The sequence below is a fragment of the Gastrolobium bilobum genome, unplaced genomic scaffold (genome assembly GCF_033153095.1).
Source record: "Gastrolobium bilobum isolate Gb01-03AN ecotype WA unplaced genomic scaffold, APGP_CSIRO_Gbil_v1 utg13952, whole genome shotgun sequence".
Taxonomy (NCBI): Eukaryota; Viridiplantae; Streptophyta; class Magnoliopsida; order Fabales; family Fabaceae; genus Gastrolobium; species Gastrolobium bilobum.
In genome coordinates, this window is record NW_026898355.1 from 333357 (window position 1) to 353024 (window position 19668).

The following is a 19668-nucleotide window of genomic DNA, read 5'->3' on the forward strand; positions in this document are numbered from 1 at the left end:
TTCATAATAAGTGAATCTCACACATAATTATTTCTATTGCATAAGAAAATTCTCTCCTATTGTATGAGATTAATAAAACCGTTAAATCAATTAATGAACACGTCAAGTAAATCTCAGATGCTGTGCAGCATGACACAACGATGTCTCCTGTCAAGTAACTTGTATTCTCCTTAATTAAAACTCAACATTTTATTCTCTACGCACTTCCATTATGAATCTGCGAAGTACATGCGTCTTAGTACAATGCACCAAGTATTTTACACGCGCACCAAATGTCCTACAAAAGTCACCAAATTCTCCCACTTCATTTTTTCTTTGTCCCCTTACCTTCAACAAGCTTCAAAGAAACTCTTTCACTGAACCTGATCCAAAGCTCTTTACTTAATTTGTTCCTTCATCTTTCTCAGTGCAAACTTTTTTCCTTCAATTTCTGTCTTTATTCTTCATTCTCGCTCTCTTTTCCTCCACCCTTTTCACCAGTCACCACTTTCCTACTGGTTTCATTCGATTCCCCAGCCAGTTTACACCCAAAAGAATAGAGAACAAAGAAAAAGGAAAAATCAAACCATCTTTATTCCCTTATTCTTATTCCCTGCTATAGCTATACATAAATACATACATATTTCCCTAAAACACTTTTTGGTGGTTAAATATGGGGTTTTCTGAGAAGGCACAAGTGGAAGGAGGCTTAGAGTCAGATAGTAGAAAATGGGTCATCGCCGGAATAGCTTTAAGAGCGCCATTGAAGCCAATATATACCATCCCTGTTGAGAAAGAACAACAAGACGAAAGTGACATGGAGGAGGAGTGTTCCACAACGCCAAAAGGGGAACAAGCAAGGATTCCCACAACGTTGACGTGCCCACGAGCTCCTAGGAAACGAAAGCCTTCTTTGAAGTGCAACTATAGTGGTGGAGCTAGAGAGTTCTTCACTCCACCAGACTTAGAAACTGTGTTTATACGCCATGTTGAAAGGGCTAATTGATCATAGAGGTGGGAAATAACCACCTTCACCCTTAATTAGCTAGTTAGAGCTACCTAGCTAGTATTTGGTTCTCTTATGTAACCCTTTTTTTTTTTTTTTTTTAAGTTTTATATAAGTTGTTTTCTCTGTTAATCTAGCTAGAGTTTAATTAATTCAGTAGTTTAGAGATTAGGGTATTTGTATAAAGAGCAGTATAAATCAATAAAAATGACTTCTTTGCTTGCATGCTTGATCTTGTTTGCTGCGTGATTCTCTGCTTCGTTTCATATGGTATAGATTATGTGCGAATTTATTAACTAGTACTCCATTGATTCATGTATTTGTAAAAAACTGAACTAGCTTCCTGTATCTGTGTGGGCCTATATGTGTGCAACTGTTCATGACCATGCGCAGGAATGAGAAATTATAGGTAAAAAATCCGAGCTAAGAAGCTACATGTGTGCATGTGAGTTTCAAAATGCAAAGTAAAAGTGAAATCCTTTTCAAATTGAGGTAGGCAGATGCTGCACGGATGCTTCTCATCGTTGATTGACTGAGACCAAAGCCCCACTTGGTCGTGTAGCTATAGCCTCATCAGTAACTTTCATAGTATGTTGTCATCTTCTCTTTTTAGAGTTCAGGGTCTAACATGTAGTGCCCCACATCTCAATTTAATAGCCTTTTCCTCAACATTTAGTAGTGCACCAACAACTAACAAGTAAAATCTATAAATCTAGAGGTTTTTTTTTTCTTCTTTGTTGTTATACAATTTTTTCTTTTTCTTTTTCTAAAAAAAAAAGAACTCGAGTTTTTAAAAAAATGTATATTTTCTTAAAAATAGTTAAACTCTTTCGTAAAATTAACTTACATAATTGTTTATTGTAAGTTTCCCAAACTAAATATTTCTCATATAAAAAATGGGTTTTATAAGAGTTATGTTGTAGGAAAAGTGATTGTGTAATGTTATAGAGATTCGTTTTGCGTGCCTTAATTTTTTATTTATTTTTTTGTTTTAAAAAGTGTGGACCCCACAAAATATTGTGAGGGTAGAAAAGTTTGTTGTGTTATGTTAAAAGATAAAATGAAAACCCTTAAAAAATATTCAGAAGTGACGTGCATAAATATATGTGCAAATGACTCCCCACCCACCTCGGACTGGTTGTTGAGAGTGGGAAGGTTCTCTTTAAATTCTTTTTTGATATTAGCTCACGGAGTCATGTGGTAAAGCGACAAATCACGTGCCGGGGGAGATTAGAATCCTATGCTAGTTGAATGGCTCCCATTTTTGCATTTCTAATTAATAATGCTAAACTTTTGAAGGTCAATAATTGGTTGATTGTACATTGTCATAGTTATCTTCTCTTGTTCTAGTACTATCAAACAATGAATGTTCTTACAGACATGGCAAAACTTTCAATAGTTTACTTAGTAGGAATGTGCAAAAAAGGACGAAGCAAATCTTACAATATGGGGGTCAGGGGGAGTTCATCTAGTATTGTGAATTAATAAACAATGATTCTAGGGATCGGAGCCTGTGATTGAGGGAATGGCATTGGAACACGTCTAAAGATGACTTGAGAAAGAAAAAGAGTAGACTGCAGAATTTGCTTGGCTTGCAGTGCGTCATAGTGGATTAGATTACTTATACTAATCCTTAGTTGAATCTCATTATTGGAGACCACATGTAGAATAGCAAAGTTGTTTGGCATGTAACCACACTTGTGTATTAATTTTAGCAATTCGTTTATATATTTTTATTGGTTTTTTCATGTGGAGACAAGGAACAAAAAATTTATGTATTATATATACCTGTTTTTTTTTTTTCATTTCAAAATGAACTAGAAAAGATTTAAAGTGGTTGGTGGTTCTACAGCCAAGAATCACCTTACCATAATGCCATTATAATAATCGTCATTCAAAAAGCTTAGTATTTGAGTATCTAGTGACAGTGAGGTGTGGCCTGTTTGAGATTTTGACACATTAATGTAAAATAATTTTTCATATCATATTATGGGGCTTCACAGAACCAAAATGTTTGCTGAGTTAAATAAGTACTAATTAACAGTAATCAACAATCGGATAAGTAATCCTGATATTAATACTTGATTGGAAGAAGGATGCAAATAGAAAATGACAGCATTGTGACGTAGTATTGACTGCTGGATCAGTTGAATCACTGTTTAGTGCTGTTAGATTGTTCCGAGCATAACTTCCTTTGTCTGTAGATTTATATACCCATGGATTGCATGCTGCATTGCTGCATACTGCCAAGGCCATGGGTCTTATTCTTATAGGCTACCGACATTGGAAGGAGGAATTTATAATCATTATTATATGTAATTATTTCACGATAGGATATCGATTATGAAATGAAGATTTGTGGAGGTTAAAAGTAAAAATAAGCCTGGAATGCATATCTAACAACTACATATAATTTCAGTGTACAACATTTACTGAAGTTACATATGTACATTCCTTTCTAGCTGTTATAAAACCTATCAACAATAGAATTTGTATATCCTTAATTCTCTCATTAATAGTGTGGTACAATGACTACATGTTGATGTTGTCCTGTGCTTGTAGATTTTAAAGATGTTTTAAAACTAAAAAATATAATCCCTATCTAAAAGGATTGAAAAATTATTTTTATATTTATATTCTGAAATAAACATCAAAACAGAAATATCAGAACCTATGTGGTACTCTAAGTCTGATGCAATTTATTGTAGAAAACACATCAAATTAAGAAACAAATTAAGATCGGAACTCCAGAAGGACTGAACATATTGAAAACTACTGAACAAAGAAAATGCGGATAATTTTTGGAGAAATTAAACTACTGAAAATCACATAAGGGTGTATTTACTCTTGATTTTTACTTTTTGAATTAAAAACACATGTGCTTAAATTAAAGAAGAGTGAATAGACTATGAGTTTTATGTTTATTATTTTACATAACATAACTTCACTTTCCTGCACACACATTAAAGAGGTAGGGTCCACATATTTTTTTTTTTCTTTAATCATTCCACTTCCTCTCTTTCCATTATTATGTGTGTTGGAAATTACACTTATATTATGTAGCATAACATTAATAAAACTCATAGAATATTTATGTAGTTTAGAGATAAACTCACTTACAATCAATTTTTTTTTCCGAATGTGTACCAAATTTGGTTACTAACCATACACTATAAAAGCAATATGTGTACTGTGCAACAGCAGTGCTAAATGCAGTACACAGAAAATATCACTTCAGTGCTGTTACCTCAAAAACTTATATAGTCCCTTTAGAGTAACCGAACTTAATGTACATTGTGAATGTCATGTCATTACTCTTTGTAAATAAATCTTTGGGAAGGTCACAACTGGTAGAGTTTCATCAATATGGCAAGTGCCAAATTTGGTGAAAATTAAAAGCTTGGAGATGTTGACCGTCTCCTTCTACAAATGTAACTTTGTAGATCCAGGGGTCTTTAATTAGTTAGCTACGGATCCAGTTCTGGTTTTGTAGAGGTTCGAAGACACAGAAGCATAGGTCATAAGGGATAGCATTCTAGTTTTGTGCATAAACACAAACATAGAGAGAAGACACAGATCAATAGCTCAGGGTAACGTAGTCACTTTCCAGATAGAAGTTCTTAAATTTTTATTATTATTTAAATTCTCTTTTGGCTAATTGAAGTGTAAAATGTGAACCTCGGAATACATTCGTTTTCCCCTTAAATGCATACATATACATGTATCACACTCATTTTTGTCATGCTAGCTTAACATGCACTTAAGCGACGTTTAGTAGTGGAGAAATTCTTTTTATCAGAAAAATACAATTACTAGGAATATGATAGGAAAATGAATTTGATAGGAACGTTAAAAAAAGTTATTTGGTACACTGAAATTTTATCGGAGAAATTAGGTTAAATTTTTTGAGTTTATGTTGGGTGAAGGTAAAATATTGATGGAAAAATAGGTTAAAAATACTAAAATAACCCTTTTATACTTTTTGAATGTGAATAATCCTTGTATAAAGTATCAGTGAGTGCGTCTTCGACGTTTCTACCAACGTCAATATTCAAGTTTTCATATCTCCGTATTTCTCTATGTCTCTCCTTTCTCCGTCTATATATTTTGGAGAAAGAATTTATCATTGCATGAGGTGGTTGTAGATAAAGAGATAACTTTTGCAAATCACCTTAATCCACCTTGCAGGATGCAGATTAGGTGTTGGAGAAAAGAGTACGATCTTGTTTTTAACATAGAAAGGTATTGTTTTTACCACCTTCAATCGAAGACTCTGAGGTGGATAGATTGTAATTTTCATTGGATTCCACTGAATATGAGGTTAAACATACTGTTCTTCAGAAGAGGGTATTTTTATTTGCAATTTCTTGCTCTTCTTGCTATTTAGCCGGTGAACTACAAATACTATCTTCCAAGTGGTATTTGAGAGCAATGTTTTTTTATCCCATTTTACAAACATTTCTCAAATGCTGGGCAAATAAGTTTGCTGAGAAAATATTTGAATATTCTGTACCAAACATGGATTACACAAAATACCAAAGTCAGATGCATGGGTATTTTTTGTGAACTCTTATACCAAACACTACTTAAGGGTGCACGAGAAAATATAAACATATAATAAATACAAAAATTTATATCATTACAAAAAAAAATTGATCATAGAATTCTTATATTTTAATTTGGTTATACATCTTCTTAAATCCAGTTAACTTTGTATAAATTTGAGACGAAATATAATTACGATATTTTATCTCTAAACAATGTCACTATACAGCCTGAGTCTTATGACAGGTACACCTGAAGAAATAAATATTTATTATTATATGGAATGACATATATATTGTTAAGTAATTACATCAGTAAATATATAATTTTGTAATTACGAATATAGTGAGAAAAAATGAAAACATAAAAGTAATAAAATATAATTTTTGATTTCAATATAGTTATATTAAAGATGTATTTTTGCTTTAAGATGAACATTAAAGATGTAAATTAGATATAAAAAAATTTGTGTTTCTCATTTTTGTAATATTATAAAAAGTTTTTGTTGATTTTAAAATTAAAACTAATTAATAGACTTATTTGGAAAGAAAATAAATAATAAATAATAATTAGAATTCGATCAAATTTTATTTTTTCCGGAGAAAAATACAATTCAAAAAAATATAATAAACATATATAAATATAATAAATGTTTAACTAATATCTATATAAAATTAAGAGAAATAAATATATAATAAGTATAATTTAGATTTGAGTTAGATTTTTTTAAATGTGAAAATCGAGAGTGCTGAATATATAATTTTTTTTAAAAAGATACGAGATATTTTATGACTTAAATGAAATCAAATTAAATATGAGTGAAATTTGAATTGAAATTCAACATTGATAAATTATAATTAGAATGCGTGAAAATAAGCCTACATTGTGTGAGAGAGAAATTAGAAAAATAATTTTATATAACTAACGTATAATATCGAATTCACTTGTATATACTTTCTTTTATATAATATTTATAAATTGTTATTATTTACCTGTGTCTAAACCAAAAGGCTAGAGCTGCATGCCCTTGTCATTTTGGGCCCAACCAGGCCTACATCGAAGGCACTTAGCTGGGCCAGCCAATACACAGTTTTAAAAAACAAAAAAATGAAAGAAAATTTGTTCAAGAGCCATTAAGCGAAGCTAATTGACTTAAGTGAAAGCTGACGCAATTGTAATGGTGAAAAGTGAAAGGTGATGCAATTGTTAGTCAGAGGTGGCAAAATGGACGGGCTCGATTGCCTCACCCAGACAAAAAATGAACCAGCCCATCCCGTTACGTTTTTGAAAGTGGACTGAAAAACTCGATCCGTCCTTTCTTGTTTGGGGGCAAGGTGAGTTGGCCCACCAGCTCGAGTTTATTTTACACTGATCCACCTTGCCCCCACCTATATTCACCATCAACCCGTCAAAAAATGAGTCTGCCCCACCTCGCATTTGAGATGAGTTGTAAAACTCAGCTCACCCTGCTCCGTTTGACGAATGGAGCGGGTTAACTCGCCGAACCGAACCCATTTGCTGGCCCTATTGTTAACAATAGTAAGAATTCCCACCAGGGCAACTGGAGTTGCTTGCCAAAGTCTTCGTGAGCTACTAAGGCCACAATAATCACCAAAATGAAAATGGAGACAATCATTGAAGGACTTGTTCATAGTTTTTCTTCATAATTCTTTTATGCACGTCTAGAAGTTAGTCCTCTAACTATAATTGCCATTACTATCCATGCATTGTTACAACGCTTGTTTATTACCTAAGGGGGTGTTTGTTTCAGGTTTTTGTCACACTATCCCGAGGAAGTGATGCTGAGATTCTAGGAACTCCACGTTTGTTTGAGCAATTTCCATTTTTTTCCCTATCTTTCGTTGTTGCCCATCTATCTTGCATTGTGTGTGATTTATCTCAAAATCACTGTTACAGAATGCTTCCTGGAAGGTGGTATTGTGTGTAAAAATCGGAGAAGTTGAAAAAGTGGCAAAAGTAATATAATGGGTGACTGTATTGCCCCTCACACTTGGTGAAATGTATTTGTTCCTAAACCCATATCTGTCAAACTGGTTTTGAATGCAGGAATATGGTCAAGCTAATATTGATGCAGTCCAGAAGACTTGCAGGTGCGTGATGTTGGAGAGAATTTAGTCAAGTTCACTGTGTCTACTCAAAACCATAGCAACTGTGCCCAATTTGTTCCACCTGTAATGTGCAGTCTGAAGATGTCAAATGATGCTAAAGGTAGAGATTTTACTCAACCATAGACATTTATATGTTATTCCCAAAGGTTCCACATATATCATTTGTTGAATCTGCTCATAAATATTTGGTAGGCAATTAATAATAGCATAACATGGATCCTTCATAAAAGGTGGTACTTGTTATATTAGCTTGAACATGGACAGAACACTGCCTTGAATTGCCAAACAAGCTAATGACATTTATGAACATGGATCGTCCATCTTGGTTTGCAACAAACCCTGTAACTATACAACGAGGGAGACAGAGACGACACCCAAAGACGAAGACAACCGTTTGGACAATCGTTGGTATAAAGGACAATTTAAAAAAAAAAGGATAGTTTCGTAACTTCAATTACTTTCCCATTAATATGAAATATTCAACCAAACACTTCATTATGTTATTTCACTTAATTTTCTCAGTAATATTTTATTCAACCAAACAACTTTTTTTACATTTTCCTACCAAACTCACTTTTCAACTATTTCCCTATCAATTACATTTTCCTAGTATTCAAAAAATTTCTCCTCAACCAAACACCTCCTAAAGACCAATCAGGATGACAGTAAAACTTTGGAAAAGTAACTTTTTAGGTAGTGTTTGGTTGAAGGTTTATTTTGGGATTGATGGAAAAGTGTAAGTGGATATTGAAAAATATCACGTTTGGTTCAGGTTTTTTCAAAAAATACTAAGCAAATAGGATAGATGGAAAAATGAATTTTGTGTTGACTTTTGGATGAAATTCACTGTTACAAAATACCACTTGAGATGTGGTATTTTGAGATAACTGGGGAAGTGAAAAAACAGGTGCAAAGTTTCTCCCTAACATAGATTTTGCATATTTAAATAAATTTCCCTGGTAATATTTCGGTCAACCAAACAATTTTTTTTACATTTTCCTACTAAATTCACTTTCCGACCATTTCTCTAGTAAAAAAAATTTCTCCCGAACCAAACACTACCCCAACCATGCAAGTACTAGTTCAAGAAATACGTGTCCAAAATTTCGCAGCTCTTTTTAATATGAGAGTAAATAACCCTCAAGTAAAAATTCCAATATTCACTAAGGTGTCTTGAGGTACAAGTACAACCGTACAAGTAGCTATCTTTTAAGCTTACGGGTGTTTGTTTTAGGATTTTGTTAAATAATCCTTGGAAAGTGATGGCTGCATTATCATTAATTCATGTTTGGTTAACTGATTTTATGATTTTTACCCAGCTTTTCTTGTTCCCTATCTATCTTAATTGCACGCTTTTTGTCTAAAAATCACTGTTACATTTTCTTTCCTTGAAGGTGGTATTATTTCTAAAAACCGGATAAGTTGCAAAACTGGCAAAAGTTTTATAAATCGGTGAGCGTAGAGTTGGCAAAAGTTACAAATGTGATATTATTTTTAAAATGATAGTTTCGTAATTTGAATTAGTTTTCCATCAATATTTTCTATTCAACCAAATACACTCTTCAGGAATTTCATATAATTTTTCTGGTAAAATTTTACTCAACCAAACAATTTTTTTTACATTTTTCTACCAATTTCACTTTTTAACCATTTTTTTATTAATTATATTTTTTTAGTATTCAAAAAATTTATCCTCAACTAAACAACGGTCAAGGGCAAAGAACAATACTTCTTACCTCACACTTACCTATAGGAATATAATATTATTATTTTAAAAAATTGGCAGAAACAAAATAAATTTGAGATAATGCGTGTGAGGATCTTTATTTCATTAATCAAATCAACTATAGTTTGAAAGAGACTAAATGAACCTTTTTTTTAATGGATGTAATGTAAAGTTAAGGTAAATGATGACTCAACGACCGAATTACCGATAGTATCCACCGACGTCGTCTCTCTCACCCCTTCTCTCTCTCTCACTTTCACTCCCTACGGTTCAACTGCTACAGTTACCGAAGCAGATGAAGCACACAACATGGCCTCGTAGCTCCTCTTCCTCTCCCTTCTCCTCTCTTCATTTCCGAAACCTAACCGTTTCCGAATTCTCCGCCGCTTATTCCGCTCGCTCCGTTCGCCTCTGTTCCCGGCCTCCGCCGTCAACGTCCGGCGGAGGAGATTTCTCGGCCCTCCCCTACGATGTTCTGACGAAGATCGCCGCCTCCTTCGACCAGCCGAACCTTCGAGCGGCGTCCCTGGTGTGCCGGTCATGGGGGGAGGCGCTCCGGCCGCTGAGGGAGGCGATGTTGCTGCTGACGTGGGGGAAACGGTTCAAGCATGGCCGGCGAGGGGTCCGTCCGAATGCAGAGAAGGCTTTGGAGTCGTTCTTGAAAGCCGCCGCTCGTGGCTCCGCCTTGGCTATGGTGGACGCCGGCCTGATTTACTGGGAGAGGGGGGAGAAACAGAAGGCCGTGGATTTGTATTTGAAGGCTGCGGAACTTGGAAACCCTTCTGCACAGTGCAATTTGGGTATTTCATATCTGCAAGGTTTTCTTCGAACCCTTTCTATTTGTAGCTTCCATCTTTTGCAGCTGATCTTGTTGTTTCCGTTTTTATATACATGAAAGCATGTTGTGTTTTCACTTCTATTTACTTCTTATGGAAAATAATTAAATCTTCCTAACCACATGCACGTTTTGGATTTTGTGTGTGTGCTGCTTGGTATCCGGACTTAGGTTGTGTCCAAGTACATTGTAATAGTGTCTGTGTTCTTGATGCATAGTGCATACAGTATAAAAATCAATTTTTTTTATTTTCTAACAGTCTTTTTGTCTGCAAAATCTTCTTGGAAATTCATGGCTCTCTTTCTTCTGTGGTGTTCTGGGTAGATGGTGGCTGGAAATGAATTTTTTTTTTTTAATTTAAATTTTAAAAAATGAAATATAGGGTATGAAATTTTAATGAATATATCTTTAGAATGGCAAAGAACATTTTGATAAGGTGTACCTTTGCTATGCAGCTGAACCTCCGAACACTGAGGAAGCTTTGAAATGGTTGTATAAAGCTTCCATTAGTGGCAATGTTCGTGCCCAGTACCAGCTTGCACATTGCCTGCATCGTGGTGGTGGGATCAATAGCAACATAAAAGAAGCTGTTGGTGCTCTATCCTTTTTCTGTCCTCTTAACTTTTAATTATGAAATGGAACTTTTTCTGTCATGGAGGGTTTAGAAGCTGGGAAATCTGCTTGATTCGTTGTTTGGGAATTGTTTTATGATGTTGGATATTTTTGGTTCCTTTATTTTCATGAATATTCTGCTATTTGCTTTGAAGTTTTAACAAGTTTTCCTTGGAACAGGCTAATTGGTATCTGAAAGCTGCAGAAGGTGGGTATGTGCGTGCTATGTACAATATCTCTTTATGCTACTCCTATGGGGAAGGACTGACACGAAGTCATCGACTAGCAAGAAAATGGATGAAGCGGGCTGCAGATCATGGTCATAGTAAAGCTCAATTTGAGCATGGACTTGCTCTATTTTCTGTAAGTATTTATATACCCCTTTATGCTAGACCTTTGTACTTTGAATGTGTACCAAAGAATAAATTAAACACTGAAATGTCTGTGAACTTTTCTCGCTTTGTGAAAACTGGATGTCATGGCACTTTTTTGGAATCTGTGGTCTTTGCTGCACTATTTGTTGCTCAAGCTTGTTAATTAGAGACTGAAGTCATTTGCTAGACGTCTCTTGTATGACTTTCTCATCTCATCTATTTTGGTTCTCCTCAGTGTTACTTGGTTACATTGATCTCTATTTTCCGAACTGCTGTTCAGCTAGTATTCAAGTGTTATACGATAGATATGGACTTACGCACTGAATCATGCAAAATGTGATTTTGCATCCTCACTGCTAATTCTTATATGCTTTGAGGTTCTATTACAGTTCGGCATTCTGACATTTGTTCTTTCAGTGGGAGTTCCGATTTCTGTTTCATGATCAGTAGCCTCAATTTTTGTATTTGTTGATTTCATTTTTGTGATCTTATCCGGAATATATTTACACTATTGGAATAGCAGTCAGCAATGACTAAAAATATTGGTAGCTTATGGTAATAATGATAATTAACAACTAGCAAGTTCTAATATTTTGTCTGATATGGTGGATAATATTTGAATTTTTTTCCCCTAAAAAATTAGATTATAATGCCTTTCTAATAGAGGTATTATATCTGTACAGGAGGGAGACATGATGAAGGCTATGGTATACTTGGAACTTGCTACTCGTGCTGGTGAAAAAGGTGCTGCTCATGTCAAGAATGTAGTTGTTCATCGGCTTTCAGCAGCTTCGCGTGATCATGCCATGCATCTAGCTGAGAGTTGGCGTGCTTTGCCATCACGTTGAGCCAGACTTTATCTGGTTTGTCCGCAAGATGTTGCGTTGCCTTGACCCCTTGCATCTTTAGGGTGAAGTTAACAAAGAAAGCCTAAAGCATAAGACCAAGGAAAGCAGGAGTTGACCAATCGACTTCCCCTCTGCCTACTAATCCTGACCATTGTGGTCTTTATGCGTAATCTCTAACTTTCTAGTTCGTGCTCCAAGAAATGCATAGTATATTTCTAGGTATGTAAAAGCCCAAAACAAAACTAAGATGAATCCTTTTATATGCCATCCATTGACAAGTTAAAAGATCCTCTTCATTTCCCCGTAGAAATGTGCAGGATAGAATGTGATGGGCCTTTTTCATAAATGGCTGTATGGAAGATTGCAACTTCATATTACCCTTAGGGGGTGTTTGGTTCAAGTTTTTGGAGAGGATTACCGGTAATCCTTCTTTGGTAAATGTAATTACCACGTTTGGTAGAAGGAATAAATTACGATTCCCGGATATTCAAGGATTACCGGTAATTTGATTTATAAAGAAAAGTCACTATTCAGATTACCAAAAATAATATGGTAATTCGGAATACCAATCAGAATACCAAGTAAAGGGAAAGCACAACAATAAATTTTGAGACAAAAATACCCCAATAAACATAAAAATCTAAACCCAATCTATCAATTACAAAAGTAAAAATAGTTTGGGGTTATTTTTGTAAAATAACCTCATATTCCAAGTCATATTTCGTTCTAAACCAAATATGGAATCAGTAATTTTTACCCAGTATTCCCGGTAATATTTTGGCGAACCAAACACATCTTTCGTAAGATTCCAAGTAAACTCAATTTCTACTGAATTTTCATTAATCATGATTCCCGGTCACCAAAAAATTTCTCCGGTACCAAACACATCCTTAGATTATATAGGAAGAATGATCGTGAAGTAGCAAGCTGACGTCTGTAACTTTACGAGAGGATCAATTAACCTCTACCGTGGTTCAATAGCTACTCTGCAACTAACCATGTTTAGTTTTTTAGTTGTATGTTTGGCACTACAATTAGGACATATATGTCCTCTCTAGTATACATGAAATAAGAAGTGTATGTATCTGTATGTCCCTTCCCCGAAAGTTTCCTATAGCTTGGTGCATAGATGAGTTCGAGATTTGAATGCGGAAAATTTCAAGGTTTGGGGATCTGTTGTTTGCTCAGAAGTTTCGTATGGGCAGGTGCAGTGGTCAGCTATGTAGCATCGATACTGACACGTGATACGACATGACACTCCGATACGTTAATTTTAAAAACTGTTAGATTTCGATACGTTAGGACACGTTTTGATATTTAATAATATTTTTAATTTATGTAGTTTATATTATATTTAATATTCAATAATTTAACAAAAAAATAAAGTTAAACTTATAATACTTATCAATTTTGCAAAGAAATATAAAATATCTTAAATATTTATATTAAACTCGATAAAACAGTAATTGTAATCTAACAAATTTAATAGTTGAAACTAAAAACGCAACTCAACATAATTTTTGAACCATTTTTTGAGTTTTTATAACGCGTGTTGGAGTACAGAGAGTGTCGAGAAGTGTCGGTGTTTCATAGGTGGTCAGTGAGTCAAGAATGTGAAGAAAAATAGACGGGTCTTTTTGCCATCTAAATTGCCTTTGCTTGTTGAAGTAGACCAATAATGGGTAGATGAAGTGGAAAAAGCTTTAACAGGGGAGAATGGTCTGAAGATTGCAAGCATAGTTATCGCTTAGTCGATGCGTCAAATTAGAACAGAATGGTAGAATGTTCTTTCTACCCAAAATTCAAATCTATGCTTTTCATGAGACGGGTAGAGCTTCCATGGAATATCAAGGCATGCCGTAACAGCCAGACATTTGGAAAGGAACGCACGGAAATTGCATTTAAGTGTAGAAGAAAAATGGAATTATTTCCGAGTGCAATTATCCTTTACATCTCCAACATCTTATCCATGAAAGACAATCGACTTTCGTATTAGACTAGTTCGTATAACTAGGAACTATATTCAACACATTGCAGGAAAAGACATACAAGAAGGAAGGAAAACTCTATTTGCAACGTAGCAAATAGGGCCTCTCATCATAACCGGTTTAAATAACATTCAGGAAAAGGAGTACCTTGCATGTTCAATCGCCATCTCTTGTGCGACATATATCCTGCACCTTCTTTCCTGTGTAATATTACCTAAGCGATGCAGACAAGTTCTTTCAATTTGGAGCTTTTTACAGCAGAAGACAGCATAAGCACACAAAAGCTCTCTGCAACATAACAAAGAGCACCTATTAACGAGTTTATAAAATCCACAAAGTTAATCAGGCCATCAACTCAAAACTATGTCCTTAATAGTCTTAGACTCATTGCTGCAGGGACTCAACAAGATCAACAGTCGCGTGTTTGAAGAATCAGGAGAATGGTAACAGAATATCATATAGTTAAAATAGAATTAAAATAAATATGTATTTTAAGACAGTGTTAACTATATTAATTGATCTGGTAAGTGTAATTTTAGTGAGAATCACCCTATTATGTAACGGTGACTAAGTATTTTAACTACTTTTCTAGACATTAACTGTAAGAAATAACTTTATATAAATTTCACCGGTTAAAAAATTAACATGTACAAATACATCAATTGAAGTGACACGTAAGATTTACTTGAAAAATTCAACGGATAAGATATTATTATTATCAAATAAAGTTACTACTATATTTTAACCGTTGATTTTGTCAATCAATGGTTATTATTTATTGTGAATTAATAATTAATTAATGAGTTTAATTTGTGAAAATGATAACCATTAATTGACTGACATCAACGGTTAAGATATGGTAGTAATATTATTTGATTGTAACAATATCCTATCCCAAAATTCAATTGGAAAAAAAATTCAAAGAGCAAAATTATAGAAGATTTTCATTAAATAAAAGAAATTACAATTTTTCTCTAAAATATAAAGAAAGAATAAAATCACTTTTTCTTATATTAAAAGAATATATCTTACTCAAGATAAGAGAAATTTTCTTCTCTATTTTGGAATGTTTTGAACAAATGAGAAATTGATTCTATTTATTGATTAAAGGAATTGAATTATTCCGCATTCTTTTCTTGTGCATGCCGTGTATGCACAATGTCTTGTGCTATTTTTTCTTCAAATGAATCATCACTTTGAAAATTAAGCCACCAAATGGCTTTATATTGTCACTGCGTACGTCAAAAAGGAGAAATTTCGTAGACTTAGAGTTAGATGTTACAAAAGTTCAATTATTTTGAGGTTTGGAATGAACAGTGTCAAAGGTATTTGAAATTAAGAAAGAGAAAATTAGCAAATGTTCCTTCGCTGATACTTTTTTGGAAGCATAATTTTGGATGAATTTTTTTTTTCAAAAAAAAAAATTCAAAATTCTTGCTATAAATGTTTATGAAGTCATAAAATAAGACAAAATTTTATTTTTTTAAGCAAAATTCTTTGGTTTCTAAAAAAATAAGTCAAAAGTCAATTTTTTTTTAATCCAAATTTATCTCAACATCAACTAATCCCATCACCTCCTCCACCCAATCATCCCACCATTGCAACGGCAACCACCAAATTTTACATATTATTTATTTTCACACGTTCTTTTTAATAATTTTATGAGTTAATGGTTTCTTATATGAGAGGATTTTCTTGATGACACAATAAGTAGGTGGGGCCCACTGAAAACATGTAGGCCCACCTGCAAGAGAAGAAATCTTATCCTGTAACATAAAAAACCATTACCCCTAATTTTATACAATTTTTTTATTAAATTTTAATATCCAAATAATATTTTTTTAGTTTAAAGTGCATTTTACATAATATATCCAAATGCAAAAAATAGCTTAATCTTTTAAAAAAAAATAATTCTAAAAAGGCAAAGAATAATTTTTTTTTTCTCCCAAAAGTCCATCTAAATAAGCCACTTAAAAAAGTGCTTTTACCCATGTCATACAACAATTATAGCATATCTCATGAAAACAAACCCAACTAGTCCGGGCCTGCTGCAAATTAACTCCGTCATATCTGGCCTTTCCCAAGTTAAGTTCACTCTGCATAAATCACATGATGAGATACAGCACCATACAACAAATGGACATAAAGGGCAATGATTGATTCCTGTTATCGATTATAAGAAGCATAATAACGATGCTTACCCCATTATCATCTTCATTGGTCAAACAAGCTATCACAAAAAATAAGTTCTTTCTGTTAACATAAAATTGGAAGTGATGAACAAAGCACATTTCAGTTAACAAAATATCACAAACCTCGAACTGGTAAAGAGACTTCCAACAGCGGAACCACTGGACATTCTATGAAGCAATCAAACCTCAACCAATTCTATCCTACTATAAGAATTTGCATTATCAAAAGGCAATGTAGAGAACATATTTGATGAGGAGAACATATTTGATGAACAAAATAAGTACACAAACAACAAATTCAAATGACTAAGAAGAGTTGATTATCCAATATGAATTAATCTCTGCAAACCGCCACCCCAGTGGCTACTTTTCATGAAGTAAAAAATAAAAGAGAAGAGACAGTCTTAGTTGAAAAACTAATGTATTTACTTGAAGTATACTTTGTTCCTATGTATAACCAACCCCCGTATTCCCCAAAGGTTCTGCCAGATGCAACTAACTCAGCAGTATACCGATGAACCCATAAAAACACTGGGTACACAAGCTAGCTGAATTTGTGGTCAAGGAAAATATGACATCCTTTGAGAATTCATTCCTGCATGATACAAATTGAGGTGGACTATAGCCCTGGACACCAATTCTCTTATATGCTGAGGAAGAACTGTTCTATCTGCACCCTCTAGAGCCGTCAACACCCTTGCTTGTTCCAAGGACTCACTATTGCCAGCATGCAATGCAAGGTAGCAAAGGAGAGTTATCCCATGAAGCGACAGGGTAACTTCATTACTCCTTAGCAGTCTCATCAGTGCGGGGACTCCATTGAATTCAATTATTGCCTTAGAATGCTCTGCATACAGGAAATTATCTGGAGAAGCAAACTTGCAAAGAGCACTGGTTGCTTCTTCTGCTACATCCATGTTTCTATTACTCAGCTGTGTTACTAGAGGTTCGATTACTCTCGTCTCTCTAGCAGGAAATGTCCTAGCTAATGAACCAATGGACTTAATTGCTGGAATTTGCAAAGCCGGGCTGTCCACCTCTTTAATTATCCTCAAGAGCTGTTCCACAACAGCTTTAGCAGCAGGAGAGTTAGTCTTAAATGCTGCGCGGCGAAGGTCAGCATTGGATTCTGCTGCAGCTGTTATCTCCATTATCGTCATCAAGCAATTGCACTGCAGCTCTCCTTGTTCCTTCTCAACAATCTTAGCCAAACAAAGCATCCCTTTGGTCTCAGTTATCTTCCTACTGTTGGACACACTTCCTCTGGCAAGCATCCACAAAGCCTCAGCACAACTAATCTTCAGCTGAAGCTTCACTGCAGGATCCTCATTCTCCCTCTCTTTCCTATGGTTCCCTCCCCGGCTACTTCCCTCCATACTGAAATACAAATTGGAGTACGAATCCGCTAAGGAACGATTACTTGATCTACCTGATGACCTCTTCCCCAATTCCTTATTAATCTGAACAATGGAATGAATACTCTGCTTACCCAATTCATCCACAAAAGTATCAAATGACAAGAGTGTTACAAGTGGCCTGATCGCGTTCTCCCTAGCGAAATCTTCCTGTGCGACAGGGTCATGTTTAGCCATCCTGGCCACCAAATTAGCAGCCAGGGTCTGAACCCTCATGGGGGAGTCACCAAGCACTTGCACAACAAGAGGAACCCCAAGCTCATTCACAATCACCCTAACTCTCTCTAAATCATTTGCTAAATGACACAAAGCACTAGCAGCTGCAATCTGACCAACAGGTGAGGTGCCTTCCTTGAAAAGCTTCAACAATGGAGGCACCCCACCTTCCTCAACAATGATCTTCTTATTCCTATCATTATCTTGTGCTAAAGAAGCAAGTTCATTTGCAGCTTCAATTCTATCATTCAATTGACCCATTTGAATGGAAGCAATAAAAGACCATACCCAAGAGAGAATAGGGTCGTTGCTGGCAATCGGAGGGAGGGAAAGAACAATCCCGCCATCGGCGTCGAAGATGCTGAGGAGCCACTTCATGTCGCCAACGGAGGCGTCGAGGTAATTGAAGACCTTGCGGAAATCGGCGGCGCTGACGATGGTGAAGACACGGCGGAGTATGCTCCGGCGCTTGCACTTGCGGACGACGGTGAGGGCGCGCTCGAGATTCTTAGCTGTCTCGGAGGCGACGCGCCGGATGGGGCGTTCGTAGAGGGTTTGCGCCGGCGAGGCGGTGGCGGCGAAGCGCACGAGGGTTCGGATCATTTGGAGGAGTCGATCGACCTGCTTCCACACTTCGGAGCACTCGAATTTGAAAGACTCGGCCACCTCAACCGCCGAGCGAACTCGCTCCGCCACCAGAATCGGGTACGATAACTCGTCCTCGATTCGCTTCTCTTCCGACGACGCCATCTACGCCGCGCCGAGTCAGAACGCATCCAGTGAGTCCAGCCACCGAGTCAGAAAAACCCCAACCGAAAGCAAAGAATCTTAGGTTGTTGGATTGAGGAAGTTGAGTTCGTGATGTTCGATGATGGATTGCAAGAAAATTGTGTACTTTTTGCAGACGAGTCAACTGAGTCTACGCCGAGTTGCGAAACTGAACGTGCGTTTTTATTATTGTCCTTGTTCTTCTGCCACGCATGTTTTTATGTTTGTTTGTCCCAACTTCAAACGTTAGCAATTAATAACGTAAGTAACTTCTTCTTCTTTTCTTTTATCAAATTAGAACTAATATATATGTGCACATCATTTTGTTATTCCTTTAAATATTGGAAATCAAATTACGCTTTAAATATACTTTAAACTAAATAAATATATATTTTAAGGGGTTTGCATTTGTCATTTAACATGACACAACATTTTGTGGAGCCCACACTTTTTGAAGAAAAAAAAAGAAGAAAAAATTACGGCACACAAAATGAATCTTTATAATATTACACAATCATTTTTTTTACAACATAACTCTTATAAAACTCATATTTTAAATATCAAATTATCATATTAATGTCCCATATACTTGGTTATAAGATTAATTTAAGTATTTATCTTTAATTTATTTATTTTATGAACGAGAAATATAACATGAATTCCGCAGGGAATTACAACGCAAGCAATTGAATTGTTTGTAGGATGAATTGATGATTAGAGGAGCCTTAGGATTTAATTAGTGTAAGAGGGGATTTGATTTTATTAATTAGAGGTTTTGGAGGGCGGAGTGAAGTCAAATTGACTCGTACGCAACGTAACTTAACTGTGCTTACGATGCTTGTCATTCTGTCAAGCACTATACTGTTCATCGCACTCTCTCCCGACGTGCGTGATATTCAACACTTTTCGTGTTTCTTTTCTATTTTTCCTTTAACACAGTTTTAATCATTGGCATATTTAGCGTGAAGTATAAAGTTTGATAGTATAAGTTTATACTATACGTTATGATATTTTCAGTTATCTGGTGTAATCATC

At 35.1% G+C, this 19668-nt stretch overlaps 3 protein-coding genes across 4 annotated transcripts; 2 read left to right on the forward strand and 1 right to left on the reverse strand.

Moving 5' to 3' along the window:
• Positions 1-281: 281 nt before the first annotated feature.
• LOC133315196 (cyclin-dependent protein kinase inhibitor SMR6-like) lies at positions 282-1213 on the forward strand. Its single transcript, XM_061516774.1, has one exon. The coding sequence runs from the start codon at positions 653-655 to the stop codon at positions 983-985; it is 333 nt and encodes a 110-aa protein (XP_061372758.1). The 5' UTR covers positions 282-652; the 3' UTR covers positions 986-1213.
• Positions 1214-9551: 8338 nt separating this feature from the next.
• Positions 9552-12469, forward strand: LOC133315195 (F-box protein At1g70590). The gene is made up of 4 exons (XM_061516773.1): positions 9552-10203; positions 10676-10809; positions 11013-11195; positions 11890-12469. The coding sequence occupies exons 1-4, from the start codon at positions 9681-9683 to the stop codon at positions 12052-12054; spliced, it is 1005 nt and encodes a 334-aa protein (XP_061372757.1). The 5' UTR covers positions 9552-9680; the 3' UTR covers positions 12055-12469.
• Positions 12470-16089: 3620 nt separating this feature from the next.
• LOC133315187 (uncharacterized) lies at positions 16090-18863 on the reverse strand. Of its 2 annotated transcripts, XM_061516764.1 has the most exons (2): positions 17929-18863; positions 16090-17694 (listed from the first exon to the last, which is right to left on the reverse strand). In XM_061516764.1, exons 1-2 carry the CDS (start codon positions 18613-18615, stop codon positions 16795-16797), a joined length of 1587 nt encoding a protein of 528 aa, XP_061372748.1. In that variant the 5' UTR covers positions 18616-18863; the 3' UTR covers positions 16090-16794. The 2 variants fall into 2 exon arrangements, with proteins under 2 accessions (XP_061372748.1, XP_061372747.1); XM_061516763.1 differs by having other exon boundaries at positions 16090-18863.
• Positions 18864-19668: the final 805 nt, after the last annotated feature.